At 41.8% G+C, this 17,290-nt stretch overlaps 1 protein-coding gene across 1 annotated transcript in view; it reads right to left on the bottom strand.

Moving 5' to 3' along the window:
• LOC128530278 (ERC protein 2) overlaps positions 1–17,290 on the bottom strand; it is a 243,404-nt gene that overhangs the window by 121,202 nt on the left and 104,912 nt on the right. The window contains exons 7-8 of the mRNA XM_053504121.1: positions 17,046–17,069; positions 16,008–16,201 (exon numbers count right to left, since the gene is read on the bottom strand). Coding sequence (XP_053360096.1) covers positions 16,008–16,201; positions 17,046–17,069 — 218 coding nt within the window. The remainder of the gene's footprint in view (positions 1–16,007; positions 16,202–17,045; positions 17,070–17,290) is intronic.

The following is a 17,290-nucleotide window of genomic DNA, read 5'->3' as shown; positions in this document are numbered from 1 at the left end:
GGATTTAACCCTGCGCTGCTACCCTGCAGACTTGCTCGGTCTGGTACCGGATGTTTATGTGGCGCGACCTCCGGAAGTTCCGCCCCCCCGGGTGTGTGCTACGAATACGTGCCGCGGTGGTTTAGACTACTAGCAACCTGGGTACCCCCAAAATTACCATGCATGAGTCCTGTCAGTTAGATTCAGCACCGCACCCCACTTTTCTAAAATGTCCAACCCCAAAATGGACTCATCCTTAATGTCTCCCACAAAGAATTTATGCGAATGAACACGCTCACCTACTTTTACTCGCACTGTGCAACAAGCCCGTATCTTCATGCAGCTCCCAGACATGGTACGAATGTTGAAGGCTGGGTCAGGCAGTCTGCAAACGTGCTCGCTTTGCCCCAGTAATCCAAAGCGCAGCGCGAAACAGTGGAACCGGTGTCCACGAGCGCCCGTAGTATGTCCAGGACACAGTAGACGTAAATCCCAGCGCGATGTCCTACACGTCCCGAATGGAAGTTAAATTTATCAGTTGGGGGAGCAAGAACAGTTGTGGGAGGCGGCTTCCCCTTAGCGCCCCTCGACGCTAGTTTAAACGGCTGCTGGGGTATGCTGTCCTCAGGACGGAGAACGTTGCCGCGGTAGTCCTGCGGTCCCGGGCCGCGACGGGTAGCCCTGTCTCCGGTTAGGTTCACCTACCAAGCGCCCCTGAGCTGCGAGAGGTCGCTCGGCTTTTTTGCCGGAATGATCCGGCATTATGAGTTCAGCGCGCTCGGCCTTGTGCAGCACCTCAGAAAGGGAGGCTGGTGCTGCTAACCGGATGTGCTCGCGAGCCGCGGCGGTTAGAGTCCCCGAAGAAACGCACAACGAGCTAGCTCTTCCTGCTTGTCATGCTCGAATTTCGGATAGCCCCGGCGCAGGAGACATCTTAGATCCATGGCAAACGCCCCCAGTGGCCCCCAGAGAACTTTGGGTGACCCACAAGCTCTAATGGGTCATGCAGGGTCCTCACCCGAGCAGTGGGTACTGGCGCTTACGTGTGTTCTCCGGTGTTTTTCCCACACCGGCAGGAGAAAAACAGTTTGATCATTGGCTCGAGCAAGCTAGGCTCATGGTGAAAGAGAGTGACTCCTCTGTCAAGGAGAAGAAACGCGGGAATATGGAGAGTCTGAAGGGCCCTTCATTGAAAATTGTGCAAGCAGCACGCTATGCTTGCCAATGTTGGTCCAGACGAATGTCTTAAAGCCCTGGAAAGTGCTTTCGGAACGGTAGAATCTGGTGAGGATCTATACTTTTTATTCCGCCTCGTGCAGCAGCAACAGAGAGAACCTCTGTTTGATTTCTTACGAAGGTTAGAGCAGACATTGGCTAAGGTCATTCGCAAGATGGCATTTCAGCAGCTGAAGCCAATCGTGTACGATTAGAACAACTGATTCGGGGTGCTGTGTCATCGGACCTAATGGTAATTCAACTACGTTTAAGGGAGAGAAAGAAAAATCCCCATGATTTCTTAGAATTGCTGTCTGAGATTTGTGAAGAAGAGGAGTATGAGACCTCACATTCTAAATTAAATACATCAGTGAGAAATGTCAGTACTGATCTTAACAATGAGGGTCAGACGATGGACATTCAGGCATTAAAAAAAGAAATAAAAGAGCTGAAGTCCATGCTAGTAGTGATCCAAAGACTTGTCCGTTCCCTTCATAGGAAAGATCAGACCAAAATGTGTTTTTTTCCAAGCGGGGGGTAATAAAGGCTTCCAGTGTTAGTGGGTTGCCTAAAGGATTAGTATGCCCTACCTCTCAGGTGTCTGTGAAAATTAATGGACAAATTTGCAAGGCTCTGCTGGATAGATTGACTTTTCCCAGAGTTTAGGCATTAGGATATGTTGTCAGAAAGAAACCATCGCAAAATCAGTTACATCTGATGATGCTGGCTGTGTACAGTGGGTAGGTCCAAATCCTTTGACAATATTCCCATGTAGTAGTAGATGTGTAGAGTGTTGTGTAAAGTGGAAATCTTTACCCTCCTGTGATCTGTTTATGATCGAAGCCTCTATCACTGATCCGTTGCCAGCTGGTGTTCTCCTACAACCAGTAGTCCTATCCAAATCAACAGTACAGAAAGAAAGTCTCCTTGTCAAGGTTCAAAATGAGTCACAGAGAGAAGTCGTGATTCCAGTGTGGAAAGTAATGGGCTGTTTACATCCTGTGGACCCTCTTATTTCGGTACTTGAAATCCCCTAAGAGTCTGGACGTACGTCTGTTGAGCTTTTGTGATTCCCCTGTTCCAGAAGTGTGGAAAACCAGATTGTGTCAAAAGTTGGCAGAAAAAGTAAATGCTTTCTCCATGCATGAAGGGGATGTGGGGTTAGCCCAGGGCGTTGATCACCACATTAGATTAACAGATTTCCGGCCTTTTCGTGAGCGTTCTCGCCGTATAGCACCTGCTGATATTAAAGATGTTAGGAGACATCTTCAAGAGCTGTTAACAGCTGGAATAATGAGAGAGTCAAAAAGTCCCTATGCATCACCAATCGTGATAGCTCGTAAGAAAACCGGTAACATACGGATGTGTATTGATTACCGAACTCTAAATAGACGAACTGTGCCTGATCAGTATACCACTCCACGCATTAATGATGCATTGGACTGTCTGTTGGGAAGTGAGTGGTTCTCCATGCTGGATCTGGGAAGCAGCTATGACCAAGTCGCAATGGCCGAAGAAGACAAACAAAAGACCGCGTTCATATGCACGTTAGGCTTCTATCAATTTAAGAGGATGCCACAGGGTATCACGGGGGCCCCTGCCACTTTCCAACGTTTGATGGAAAAGGTAGTAGGGGATATGAATTTGCTTTAGGTATTAGTCTACTTGGATGATCTTCAAGAAGACATTGGAGGAGCCTGAAGAACAACTTGTGTTATTGATCAGTTGGCAGAAGCAGAATTAAAAGTTCGTTAGACAAGTGCCAATTCTGTCAAACCAAGCTGACCAAGGTGGGCACATAATTTCTGCAGAAGGAGTGGCAACCGACCCTAAACGCTATTAAGACCTGGCCAAAACCAGTAGACTTAAAGGGTTTAAGATCGTTTCTTGGCCTTTGCGGATATTATCGACAGTTCATTGCAAACTATTCAACCATAGTGAGACCTTTGACAGAACTGACGAAAGGGTATGCGCCTACCCAACGTAAACACAAGCTCACTAAACTACTTTAGGAAATCAAAACCCTTTGAAGAGAGATAGGACATGTCTTGTTCAGAAGCTTTCAACAGGATCATTCACTGCCTTTCTTATGCTTCAGTCTTGGCATTTGCTGACCCTGATAAACCTCATGTACTTGGGGCTTGGGGCAGTTCTATACCAGAAACACCTAGAGGGTTTGAAACCTGTAGCTTTTGCTAGAAGAACAATTTCACTATCGGAGAAGAACTACCTGATTCATCGGTTGGAGTTTTTGGCTTTGAAATGGGCAGTTGTGGACAAGTTTCATGACTATCTGTATGGGGCTAAGTTTACGGTTCGCACTAACAACAACCCTCTAACTTACGTGCTGACCACTTCTAAACTGAATGCTACTGGGCATAGGTGGCTCGCAGCTTTAGCGACATATGAATTCAACATCCAGTACCGCCCTGGCAGAAACAATATAAATGCTGACCTACTATCACGAAACACACCAGAGAGTAATTGGAAAGACATTCCTTTACCTGGGTAAAAAGCCATCTGCCAGCGGGTGGAAGTTGAGACAGCAGACGTGTCGCCACAGTATGCAATTGAGTTAGGTGCATTACCATACCTGACACTTATGCTCATCCGGTGCACTTGAATAGGGAAGGTCTGGGGGCACTGACCAAACAGGACATTAGACAGGCACAGATTAATGATTTGTGCATTGGACCAGTGTTTAAAGCTGTTAAGCACGGCAGGTTGTTAAACAGAGAACAGAACAGATTAGTGTTCCAAGATGGACTGTTACATCGTATAAGCAAAATGCCCTTAGGAATAGGGATCAAACAGTTAGTTTTGCAATCCAGGTATGTGTCTGTTGTTCTAAAGTCCTTGCATGACGACATGGGGCACTTGGGACAAGAGCGGACGACTGATTTGATAAGAACCCGATTTTTCTAGCCCAAAATGTCCACTGAGATTAAGAAATACATACAAAATTGTGGGGCATGTGTAGCACGTAAAAGTCCAGTGCAGAGAGCACCTTTGCACCAGATAACAAGTAGTGGGCCAATGGACTTGGTCTGTGTTGACCTTTTGTCTCTTGAGCCTGACAGTAGAGGAATGAATAGCATAATCGTAGTGACTGATCATTTCACTAGATATGCTCAAGCATTCCTGACCAAAAATCAAAAAGCGGTGACCGTTGCTAAGACACTGGTCGAGAGATCCTTTGTCCACTATGAACTACCAGCGAGGATCCACTCAGATCAAGGATGTGATTTTGAGAGTTAGTTGATAAAAGAAACCTTGAAGATTTTTGGTATACGAAAATCTAAAACAACACCGTATCATCCACAAGGTGACCCTAAACCTGAGAGGTTCAATAGAACACTTCTGTTAATGCTTGGAACGTTAAGTACAGGGAAAAGGCATCAGTGGAGTCAGCATTTTGGATATTTGGTCCACGCATATAACAGCACCAAATGCAACGCCACCAGCTATTCACCCTACTATCTCATGTTCGGGCGTAAAGCAAGGTTACCGGTTGATCTGTGCTTTGGGGTGTCCCCTGACGATGACAAGATCCCTCATTCTCAGTACGTAGCTAAACTGGTTGAAGAGCTGAAAAGTGCATATTGTTTAGCTATGGCGAGAGCAAATAGGACACATCAGAGAAACCAGAGAAACCATAATAAAAAGCTAAATTTTTAAGTGCTAAAGGCTGGAGATCGGGTTGGATCGGGTTGGAAACTTGGGCTTAAAGGGGCTTAAACACTAGCTGCAGAGCAGGTGGAACCCTACGTCCATATATTGTAATTAACACAATGCATAACCTGCCAGTATATCATGTCCAACCAGAGAGTGGGGAAGGGCAAGTGAGGGCCCTGCATAGGGAGCATCTTCTGCCCATTTGGCAGTTTGTAAGAGGGTCTGGGTTGGATACAGATGAGAGACCACAGAAAAAGAAAACCGCAAAAAAGAAAAGCGCAAAAGAGCGCAGAGACAGAGCAGGCCACAGGGCATAGAACAGAGAGTGATTTAAGTGAGTCTACTTCAGAGTTTGATGACAGAGAGTATTGTTCACCCTGCATTCCAAGGTCGACCGAATTATTTCGACTAGACTCCGAAAGAGTACCCAGCTCAGATTCGTTGTTAAAACAAGAATCAGGGACTGACCCGGGGGCTGAAATCTTGGTGAGGACTGCTGGAGAAGAAACGAAGTGGTAGAGATAGATGTTATTAAGGATCCTGATTCTAATCCAGTTTCAGAGATCAGTGGGGTTGATGGAGATAATACCGAGATACAGTTGCCAGCGACGGTTAATGTGGTTGAGAAAAGGAGGATTAAGCCTGTCATTAGACTTATCTAAGAAAAGCCAGATAGAGCAACAGACCAACCCATAACCATAGTTCACTGCGGGATAGTAATTAAGATTGGGTGTAATTAAGATTCCTGAACATGACCTTTATGAGTTTGATTTTTGAAGTCAAACATGTTCTGATGATAAATCTGATGAGGACATCAGCCATTTAGAAGGGGGAGGATGTAACCCGCTAAGGAATGAAAGGGTTAAAATTCTTTAGAAGTATACCGTTCATTGTAAATATCATGTATTTATATATACTGTCTGACATGGAAGTGTTTGTATAGTTTGTTATTCTGTTATACAGGTTGTTATTTTAAGAGAACCCAGGACGCCCATTTTACAGGGTCTAATTCTAGGTCAAAGGGGCGTTACACAGTAAGACAGTAGGCGTAACCCAACAGTTTTGCCCAAGTAGTGTTTCCCTTATTTAAATTTCTAACTGAGTGTGGCATTTCTTTGTGCTATGTATGGCTATAAAACTGTCTTGTTTTTTTCTGTTCTATATATACTGATATGTTAAGAAACACCATGTAAGGGCCATATTTCATTCTTGTGATTTGTTGTTGTGTTTATTTCATTTCAATTTACTGGTTAAGCATTAAGCATTAAGTCTGTTAGTTAAGCATTATACATTAAAGCCCAATCCCAATTCTACCTCTTACCCCTACACTTAGCCCTACCCCTCCGTTTGGCGCGTTCACGTGAAGGGGTAGGGGTGTCTCATTTCTCTTTTGGTTGGAGGGGTAGGGGGAAGGGGAAGGGCCAGATAGCCCTCCAAACAAAGATTTTTCGGGACCTCACTTCAAACGAAGGGCTAAGCGAAATTTTCAAGAGGGCTGCTCCCTCGAGCAAGCAGACCCATAAATGTAACGGATTTTTGCCATTAATAAGTATTTTTATGACAAGTTTTCATTATATGTATATTACATTTAGTCTTGTGTGTTGTGTTTATGGTGTTTTTCTGTAAAGAAACATTTGCAAAAAAATCGCTAAAGTTTGCTAGCTGATAGCACCGAATGCGCGATATTACAAAAATGTATTTTTATGTCATATACACTTTACTGCATGCTACAAACAAATATGTAAGTTCAGTAGCACGACAGTTTGCCGAGCATTTGATAACGTATTGTTTGTTTTGCTTATGGCCATATGTGTACATGTAAATGAACGGATACGTATGATGACATATAACAGTGTTGTAGTGGTGTCCCATTTCTTAGGGGAAATATTTTAACCCTTCCCCTTTCCACTTCGTTTCAAGGGACAAGGAGAAGGGGCGAGGGGTAGGGGATTGGGCTTAAGTCCATTAGGTTTATTAGTTTAAGCATTTAGTATTATACTCGTAAGTTGTATTGTGACATAATTTCATAAGTTGTTCTATGACATCATCCCACAGTTGTGTAGCAGCATGTCTATCACGCACGTTAGTTGTTCAGTTGTTGTTAAGACACGGAAGGATACGAAAAGGTGTGGAGAACACAAGCTTTTGACCGTGATACTGTAAGCTAAAAGATACAGTAAAATAAGTTGTTGTAACTGTAATCTACCAAAGCTACAGAACACAGCAAACGACTTGTCATGACTACAGTGGATTTATGCAAGAAACTGTAACAACTGTTGTAATTTGATGTTGAAAATAAAACAAGTGACAAAGAAATCAACGAACGTCTGGAGTTGTGAGTAACACTGTGTAACAAGAAAGATACGCGTCAGAACTTGTGCATAACATGCACGTACAAACCATGATGATAGACAGTCATGGTAAACAGGGAGTAGAGCAACAAAACCCTTTGGAACACCAGGATGAGCATAGGGGGACATGTAATTGTCTAGGCTAACAGACTGAGGTCTGTCAGTTAAGAATTCAGCTAAAAACAGAATGGCTGACACCCAGGCCCTGGAGCTTGATGATTAGTGTGGTGGCTATGACAGTATTAAAAAGCAAAGCTAAAATCAATAAACAACATACAGTAATTGCATATATATTGTTGTTATTTAGATGAATGAATGAATGCCAGTAGAAATGGCATCTTCTGTTGATCTATTCAAGCAATAGGCAAAGAGTCCAGGGTTGGTGATGTGACTTTGATGTGACTCAAGACCAGTTTCTTCTAATGGGTGTTAGCGCAACCAGGCAAGATACATACATACATACATAATTATATGCATGAATGTGCCAAAGCAATTGCAGTTTGTTCAAAAGAATGAAATATTGCTTTTATCGTGTACACAAGGGACTACATGATGTTGAAATCCTTTTGAAAATTTCAATCCTGATCTAAGTTAAAAAAGTTGCTGCAGATCATTCAGTTGAGGCTGAAAAAGATCACTGGGAATAATACTATACCCAGATGTATATCTAAATGTAATTATGTATTAAGGTATATGGTAGCACAATATGTTATTTTAAAGGTTAGATTGTATGGAGAAACGAGAGCAGGAAAGAGTTTCTTGAGTGTATGGTTCAGAAGTTCAATGGCAACACTTTGCTGTGAAGCATTACCCTATTTTGAGGGCCTTCCTGGTTGTTTGATGTAAAACCAGCCAATGCTGCCAAATGCTCTAAGCATTAGACCAAATACAGCAGACATGTTTCTCAGAACAAGAAAAAAAAAAATTACTGATAGGGTGGGTGTTGCTACAGTACTCTTTGAGATATGCCATTTCAAACAAAAATAATATTTTTGAGTGCCTACTGTTTTTTTAATCAGTTGTTCATCACCCCGCCCCCCCCCCCCAAAAAAAATCATTGAACTCAACGAAAAACATTTCATGCAAAAATTTTATCAAAAGCATAAATCAGTCATATAGTCGAAATGCAAATATCCCTGTTTGTGAAATTTCAAATGTTGTAATCCCAGGTTTTAGGAATGCTCTATGGCAGGTTACATTATTAACACTGTAACTGAATACCCTTACAGAAGGAGACCTAGTGACTGGCACCAGAAAAAAAACCTCTTTGTCAGATCAACCAGGAGAGGCATGGCCTCTAAGACATTTTTTTTTTACTTACATCAATTACATGAAAAAAAAGTGTAAAACATGCCAAAGCATTATCACTCCTTTTTAAAAAGAAAATAGAGAGTAAGGGGAAAAGTAAGAAAGTGCGCAAGGAAGAGAGCGAGAGAAAGAGAGAGAGAGAGAGAGAGAAAGAGAGAGAGTTTTAGAAGTTTTCTTCTTTCTGACACAAGTTGGAATCACATTTTAAGACAACTAGAGTGGCACCCAGAGGGAAAAAATGCAACCTTACACAGCATGCCAAATCCAACAAACTTACGAATATTCTTATTATCCAGCTGTCAGTAGTACAACCACATGCAAATACATGCACATGTACACTACTCTGATGATGGTACTGACTACACATTACCTATGAATTTATTCTGTAGTTCTGTTGTATTAATCACATCTGTTTCAAAAATTCAAAATATTGCATCAGTGTTTTCCAAATATTAATTTAAAAAAAAAAACTATTTTTAATAGTTATTTACTGTAAGGTGCATTGATTCCCTGCAGTATACCAGATACCAATATTTACAATAATATACAATATTTGCAAGTGTTTACAAAGTGTGCAAGTGAATGTATAAAAAGTCCGGTATATTGTATGTGTGTGCATGTAGGGATGCAAGAGAGACAAATTGGTTTCAATTAATTAGTCCAGGAGCACAAGGATAGTAACTAGCTGTCCTGTAAAGCTGTCCCGATTAAGAAAAATCCTAATTTTAGAAAATCCCCAACGAAATTTTTCAGTTTTTTGGGAAAAAAAGTTCACAGTCCAAGAAAATGCAAAACAGCTGACAAAATGATATCCATGATTCCCCTCATGATTTAAAGGCACAGAGACAACACTGTTACATTTCACATACCAGTAAAACCTTGCATTGCGAGTGCGTTCATGTGTATGTGTGTGTGTGTGTGTGTGTGTGAGTAAAAGTCATCCTACACAATAAATCCCTCCCCCTCCTCTTCTTCTGTCAGAGGTGATTCTTTTCAAAGATAAAGTGCAGGTTAATTAGTTTTATTCTTACTTTATATTTTATATATATAATTTACATGAAGATATTTGGGTTGTGGAACGAATCATCTGAGTTTCCATTTTTTCATATGGGGAAATTCGCTCTGGGACAAAACGGCTTTCGGGATTTCCCTTTTGGTCACATGATGGCAGGGTTAAGACTCAACTACCCATTTTTCCGCACTGTATGCAGAAGAACCGGAAAGGTGTAACACATTTATACCGTGCTTATCGTTTTTTATACCGTGCTTATCGTTTATTATTTTTTTTAAATGCAACCATCTCACTTCCCTCAAAGAAGGAAAAGATCCCCTTTTCATTATGGTAGAATGTGCTTTCTGAACAAGCCGCATTAGACACCTTTGTTATGGTGCTCAAGGCCATCTTCCACCACCAATTTACCTGCAGGGGCTCACGGAACTGCAAACTTTTGTCACTCAAAACAAATTTGCCACTCAGGACAGGGTCACCTCTGGAAGGGCTTTTAGAGCTTCTTGAAGGTAATCCGACCCTCATCTCCAGTCCCATCCCTGCTATCTGATGCTGCTGAAGAAAGGGATTTCAGCCTTATCTACATAGGAATCTATACAAATGACATTGAATCCACTCTACCTAACTCAACCTCAAAAAGGAGCAGCAAGTGTTTGTGAAGATTAGTTTGTGAAGACTCATCAGAGGAGCAGTGAAAGCTCCCCAGGATCTATAGAAGACCCAGACCATACAGGATTCCCATGACCCAAACAACTCATATTATTGATGGGGCCCCAGCACTCATGGTAAACTAAATTTTAGACTCATAATGTACCCAGGGAGCTACCCAATATTTGGTGGACTGGTCCAGAGGTACGCTCATGAGTTCCTGCCCGGCATATGCTGGAGCCTGGACTCATCAGAGAATTCTGAAGTAATCGAGCAGCCGGCATTGGGAACATTAAGACCCATTCATAAAGGGAAGTACTGTAATGCTGCCAGTCTTGCAACAGGCACTTCCATAGGCAACTACACGACAGTTAGGCGACGCCACCATGAGGGTAATCAGGTGTAATGTGTGACACCTGGGTGCACACCTATATAGTCCCCCAAAGCTCGAAGATTGGCGTGTGGACATTAATTAATAAAATAAATTTTAAAAAAAGGGTTTGGACTACTGACAAGTATGAACATGTACAGCACTCAATACTTGGCCGGGCTCCCTTTGCATGAATTACCGCAGCAATCCGGCATGACATGGAGATAATTTGTCTGTCGCACTGTTGAGGTTTTATGGAAGCCCTTGTTGCTCTGCCTTGGGCTTGCGTTGTTAGGTCTTCCTCTTCACAATAACACCCCATGAAATATCTATGCGGTTTAGGTTTTGCTGACCAATAAAAGCACAGGGATACCATGATTCTTAAACCAGGTATTAGTACTTTTGGCAGTGTGGGCAGGTGCCAAGTCCTGCTGGAAAATAATATCAGCATTTCCATAAAGCTGGTTAGCATAAAGTGCTCCAAAACTTTCTGGTAGACAACTGCACTTAGTTTGGACCAGAGAAAACAAAGTGGACCAGCGCCAGCAGATGACATGCCGCCGCACTTCATGTGAATCTCTTTTTCAACCACATTTTTTCCTTCGATTAAACTTTCAATTAATGTACTAGGATACAGCATTCTGTGAACAGCCAGCTTCTATGGCGATGGCTACCCTCTATATGCATGGTGTCAATGATGGTCCTCTGGACAACTGTCAAGTTAGCCGTCTTCCCAGCAGTCTGATGGTAGGCTATAGCCTACAAAGTCAAACTGAGAGACCCTTTACAGGCTCAGGAAACATTTGCAAGCATTTTGAGTTAATTACCTAATTAGAATGTAACACAATAAGTCTCCAGCATAGAATTTTTTCACAATCTTATAATTTTTTGAGATTCAAAATTTTGGCTTTTAGCTTTAAGCCATAGATATCAAAATTGACGGAAATAAACATAAAACACACCAGTCTGTGTGTAATGAATCTGTATATCATATTTTAAATAAATTACTAAAATAAATCAACTTTTTGATGATATTCTCCTTTATTATGATCTACCTGTATATGTGATATAGACATAGCTATATCTATAATACAAGACGATCTCTATAAATGTTAAGATTCCTTTAATGACGTAAACGTAAATAAATTTATTTGGCAATAATGTTCAGGATAAAGCGAAAAGAGTGAGACTTTTAATGCAATTAACTCTGTGCCTACTGTGAAGCATGTGAAGCATAGGGAAGCATGGGGTGGCTTTATCGTGTTTTAGTGTCCTGAAACAGTGACTGATGCATTTGATATTAAATATGGCATCACAAGAAAGATTAAATATTAAAATAAAATCTCAGGACAGAATGTTAAAACTTGGTCACAACTGTGGCCAATATGATGATGATTTTAAGCATACCTCCAATGAATAAAATGTAATAAAATCACAGCAAAGTAAAAGACTGGCATGGCCATCACAAAGTCCTAACAAAGTCTGGAATTTCAATTTCTTCTGTGACATGCAAAGGTTATGGAAAGAATTTTTGTCAAGCGCATAAATTCAGGGACGCAACATTTTTTTTTTTGTCAGTTTATGCTGCTGCAGGTAGTGCAATAGTGCTGGAAGTGTTTAATTTTTCTTTCTGGCACACCTTGAGCTCTTTAACCCTTAGGAGTCAACAGCATAGTCAACAATGCCAATCTCTTTTTTTATCTTTGCAAGTGTTTTTGTAAATGAGGCTATATTGAAGCAACCCAAAAAAAATATGTACACAAATGTAATGTGGCTGTGAATTTATGACTAAAATAAAGCTGCTCACATTGCTGCACACTTTCACATTTACATTAATTGACTATTGTATGTATTTTTGATAAATGGTTAAATAAACATGAAGTTTGTCTCGGGTTACTTTGCTGTAACCCTGTTCCCTGAAAAAGCGGGAACAAGATGCTGCGTGAAAACGCTATGGAAACATCTTTTTGTGTTGCCGGTTGTGAATCATGTGTGCATAAAACACACCAAATTTTTGGCTTATATAACCTCAGTCAGGTGACGTCATCTGATAAAGTGCACCTGCAGGTTATAAATAGGAGTGAACCAGAAACATTCCTCAGATCAATTTTGTCTGAAAGGACGTCCAGTCACGCAAGCAGTGCGGCATTAGAGCGCAGCATTTCGTTCCCGCTTTTTCAGGGAACAGACGTTCCCATTTAAAAGCTACACTCGATGCTGCGTGAAAACGCTATGGGAACAAGAATACCAACACCGCCACACTGTAAGTGTCTGACCCCCAAACTATAGAATCTAACAAAAATTGTGCGGAGAGGACCAACCTGCCGCATAACACACTTGCTGAAAGGGGACACCTCTTGCCAGTGCAATAGATGCGGCAATCCCCCTGGATAAATGAGTTCTGATTCCTAGAGGCGTGTGACCATGTGCCTCGTGGGCTAGGGCAATAGCATCTCTCACCCGATGTGACAGCATTTGGCATAAAAAAGGCTGCTCTGACTTACAGTACGCCACTGGCTAGTGCGGTGAATCTGAAGAGTGCATACTGAAGACAGTAAGTAAAACCTTTCCTGCTCCGGAGCTGTAAAAAGCAGAGGACAGAGGCTTCGAGGAAGACCTGGTGAATGGTCAAGAATAAAATACAGTAGTTTGGGTGAGAGTGCAGAATAGCTGTGACTAGCCCAGGGGAAAAAAGTAAGTATAAGAAAAAAAAACTTAAGGGTCAGAAGCCAGACAGGCGCTAACTCTAGTGGTTTGGGAGGGGTGTCAACCAGACCCCATCAGTCAGAACATGACAAGCCGAAATAGTGGCTACGTACATTCTGAGGTACTATGGCATAAGCCCGAGCACAACTTTCCTTGCAGAACTCCAGCACTGAAACAATTCGGCAGTGGACTGGGTCGACATGTTTCGCCATGCACCACTTTCAAATACCCTCACCTTTAGGGCATAAGTTCTTCTAGTGCGTGAATATTCCAGGGCTCCAGACTTCATATGCCCTGGAATATAAATCGCCCTGAGGGACAGGGACTCGCCCTGTGCCCAAAGCAGAACCTGGTGTGCTAGCTTATTTAAGCAGCGCGAGCACTGTACAAGACTACCGTAGTGTCATCCACGTGCACTAGGACATGGTAGCCTCTCAACTGCTGGAGGAAGTGTTTCAGAGCCCGAAATAAAGCCATCATTTAGACACAATCAATGTGCCATGCAAGAAGTTGGCCTCTCCAGCTCCCTTGCCCATCTAAGACCACACCCCAGCCCATGAGGGAGGCGTCTGTTGTTAGCGTCTTGAGATGACAAGACGCACGTAGAGTGGGACCCAAAGTCAGAAACCGGGGTCTGAACCACATAGAAAAGGGTACAAAGCCACCTGACGCGTAACCCGTATTTGCCTCCGGGGATTGGCCCTTGAGTAAATTCCCTGGCCTTTAGCTAGAATGTACATCACCCTGCGGGACAGTAACTTATCCTGTGCCCCAAGCAGAACCTGGTGCGCTAGCTTATTCAAGCAGCACGAGCACAGTCCGCCCTGGTGATTATATACGAGACTACTACCTGCACTAGAACATGGTAGTCTCAACTGCTGGAGGAGTGTTTCAGGGCCAAAAAATAAATTATATATATATATATATATATATATATATATATATATTTATATATATATATTAATAAAAATAAAGCCATCAGTTCAGGGCAATTGTTGTGCCATGCGAGAAGATGGCCTCTCCAGCTCCCTTGGGCTGGACGGCTATCTTGGTGTTAGATGTTCGGCATCCTGAAACATGGCAGGAAAAGAACATTTCTTGGGAGCCTGTGTTGCCCGAAACACCAGTAGTGGCGGAGCATGAACACTGACCTCCTGGGGGTGCCAGGTAGAACACTTCATCCTTGAAAGGAATTCTACACGCCCCTCCCCGGGGGGAGCCACCCCCATGGTGAATAAGCCTCAGGACCTCTTCTTCGTGAAGACAGTACTTAGGTCTGACTTCTTTGAGGCGGATTGCGAAGCGGCCACCCGACAGAAACCTGTCGTCTAAATTTTGAGTGCTTGGGGAAAAATCCCGCTTCCGCGGCCAGATACAATATGCAATCGCGCCTGCCAGATTGCACTGTTTAACTCTAGGAATGCGCCGGTTTCTCTTTAAAGAATGCGAGCCGTGCGAAGCACTCAAAACAAAGGTGTGGAGATTGCGCTCCAAATGAGATCTATCACGCGGAAGTACGGATTTCCTAACAAACTTCACCATATCGGTGAGTTAAAACTTTTAAACTCGCTTGCATACATGACACGCGAACACAATATGGTTCTAAAGACAAAAAGATCTGAGGAATTTTTCCAGGTTCACTCCTATTTATACCCTGCAGGTGCACTTCGTCAGATGACGTCAGCTGGCCGAGGTTATATAAGCCAAAAATTTCACGTGTTTAATACACACATGCTTCACAACCGGCAACACAAAAAGATGTTCCCATAGCGTTTTCACGCAGCATCGAGTGTAGCTTTTAAAAGGGAACAGATTCAAATTAGATTCAGATCTGGGGTCTTTCCTGCCCCCAGATCTGAACACAAAATGCACCTTTGGGGTATGGAAGGATGATACTGTAGATTTGCAGCATAAATGTTTAACAACCAAACCTGCAGCAATTATGGTATGCAATTCTGTAAACATGGAGAAGAATCTCAAAGGAACACCTTCTCGATTTCATGCCATGACAATTTTTTTTTTTTTAGGTTGTTTATTTGTTTGAGAGCAAATTAAATCATATTTAGTATTAGTATTCTATTCCTAATAAAGTGGCCACCAAGTATATATCTGCCAATGTAGTATGGGGTTAATCTTTAAAACTCACAGACCATATCCGATAAACATATTAGCACTTTCCAGGCCCCCCACAGCGTATACTACCGAGAAACCACAGGCCTTTGCTTGTTCGACACCAGAGTCTCTAATCTAAGCACATTTAGACAATAAATCATTTTGTGAATCTTTGCGTATGCATGGTAGTGCTAAGTCTGTGTGTAATTGTTTGTTGTCCTAACCCAGCCACTGGCAATGTGTAAATCACAAGATAATTGTGTACTTGTTCACCAGTAATGAGAGAGAAGGATAAGATATGTGTTTATTTCCTCATTCTTTCTGCCCTAGTGTAGAAGTGAAGTAGCTCCTGCTGCTGCTTTGCTGGCTGCACAACAAGCTCTGTTAAAAATACATCATCTATCTTTCAATGCAAGTTCACAGGGACAAATTATATCTTACGATTACACTTTTGTACACATATTTTTTTTAAAGAATAACATCTATTGTATTGCTGCTGTATAGAATCAGAATCAGAGCTCAGTAACAGGTAGTAACAGTAACTGTTTACTTGTTCACAACTTGAACTTGATGAAAAGTGCAATAAACAGATTAGCAAAAAAAAAGTCATGTGTAGGTGCTACATAACAGTTACCTCTCTAGCTCTGAGATTGCCTTGTCCTTTTCAGTTCGCTCTGATTCCAACTCTTTAAGAACTCCCAAAAGTCTGTCCACCTCTGCCTTAGATTTTCCAGATTGTTCCTTATGGAAGGTCATCTCTTTTTCAAGGACCTTAATTCGATCTGAAATTTCCGAATTCATCTGTGGCGACTCTTCTCTTTCACGGGCCTTCAGACAGATATAAATAAGTAAGAATTATATGAAAGAAATAAAATGAAAGCAACTGAATTACCAAATACAACAGGTTAATATAATGTAGCTAAGCTGTTATGATGTGAAAAACATAACAGTGCCAAGATCAGGAATTTTCCCAAAACAACAGGGTAATTTATTAGGTGTTTCTGTGCCAGAAAAACATTTATACCATCTCATTTGTATTTATACCATATAAGCAATGCTCTGTGAAATCTCCCTTACAATTAGTGTGCTTATTGTTGACTTTCATATTTTCATTCTTTGCTTAATACCCCTCTCTATCTATAGAAAATTATATTATAAATGTGACCATATAGGAGAAAAACACATATACAAAACCACAGACACTTACAAAGAGGCTAGACAGGTACACTGATCAGCCATAACAACAACACCATGGCTGGCTGAAATGGATAACACTGATTATAAATTATAAACTGTATATATTATATAACTATATATCAATAAACTGAATGCTATACAGCTAGTCCTATCCCACAGAAAAGCTAGTGCAGTGCAAACCCTCAAAAAAAAAAAAATCAATATTGGTCAGGACACAAAAAGCACCAGAACACCCAATGCACCCCAATCCTCTGAGGTCCAGCAGGCAAAGAGTACAAAGTTGTCGACCTGGCCTCCAAATTCCCAAGATTTTGATCTAATCAAGCATCCATAAAGGTGCTGGACAAACAAGTCCCATTCACGGAGGTCTCCACCCCGCAACCCGGTGGTTTTGATGTTAATTATTCTATAGTTATAGCTGATCAGTGTAGATCATGTGATTATCTTTTTTAATTTAGCTTTCAGTGCATCTTACCAATGCTTTCCCTTTCAGCAGCCTCTGTATTGGAGAGAGGACAGAAAAAAAACATGGTTAAGTAACACACACACAATAAGCTAATATTTTAGAGCTAAAAAAAATATTTTTCCAGTTAGCAACTCTGGGGGCCTTCCCACATTCTCGAATTTGCTCCCAAACCAGTGTGATTTCTAGATTACAGGAAATCCCAGGAAGATTGTCAGGAAGTTCTTCAGAAATCAGTAAGGTAGTTCAGGAGAAAT

Source organism: Clarias gariepinus, chromosome 9 (assembly GCF_024256425.1).
Source record: "Clarias gariepinus isolate MV-2021 ecotype Netherlands chromosome 9, CGAR_prim_01v2, whole genome shotgun sequence".
Classification (NCBI taxonomy): domain Eukaryota; kingdom Metazoa; phylum Chordata; class Actinopteri; order Siluriformes; family Clariidae; genus Clarias; species Clarias gariepinus.
The sequence above is the reverse complement of the archived record's forward strand: the minus strand, read 5'-3'. Positions and strand labels throughout refer to the sequence as shown.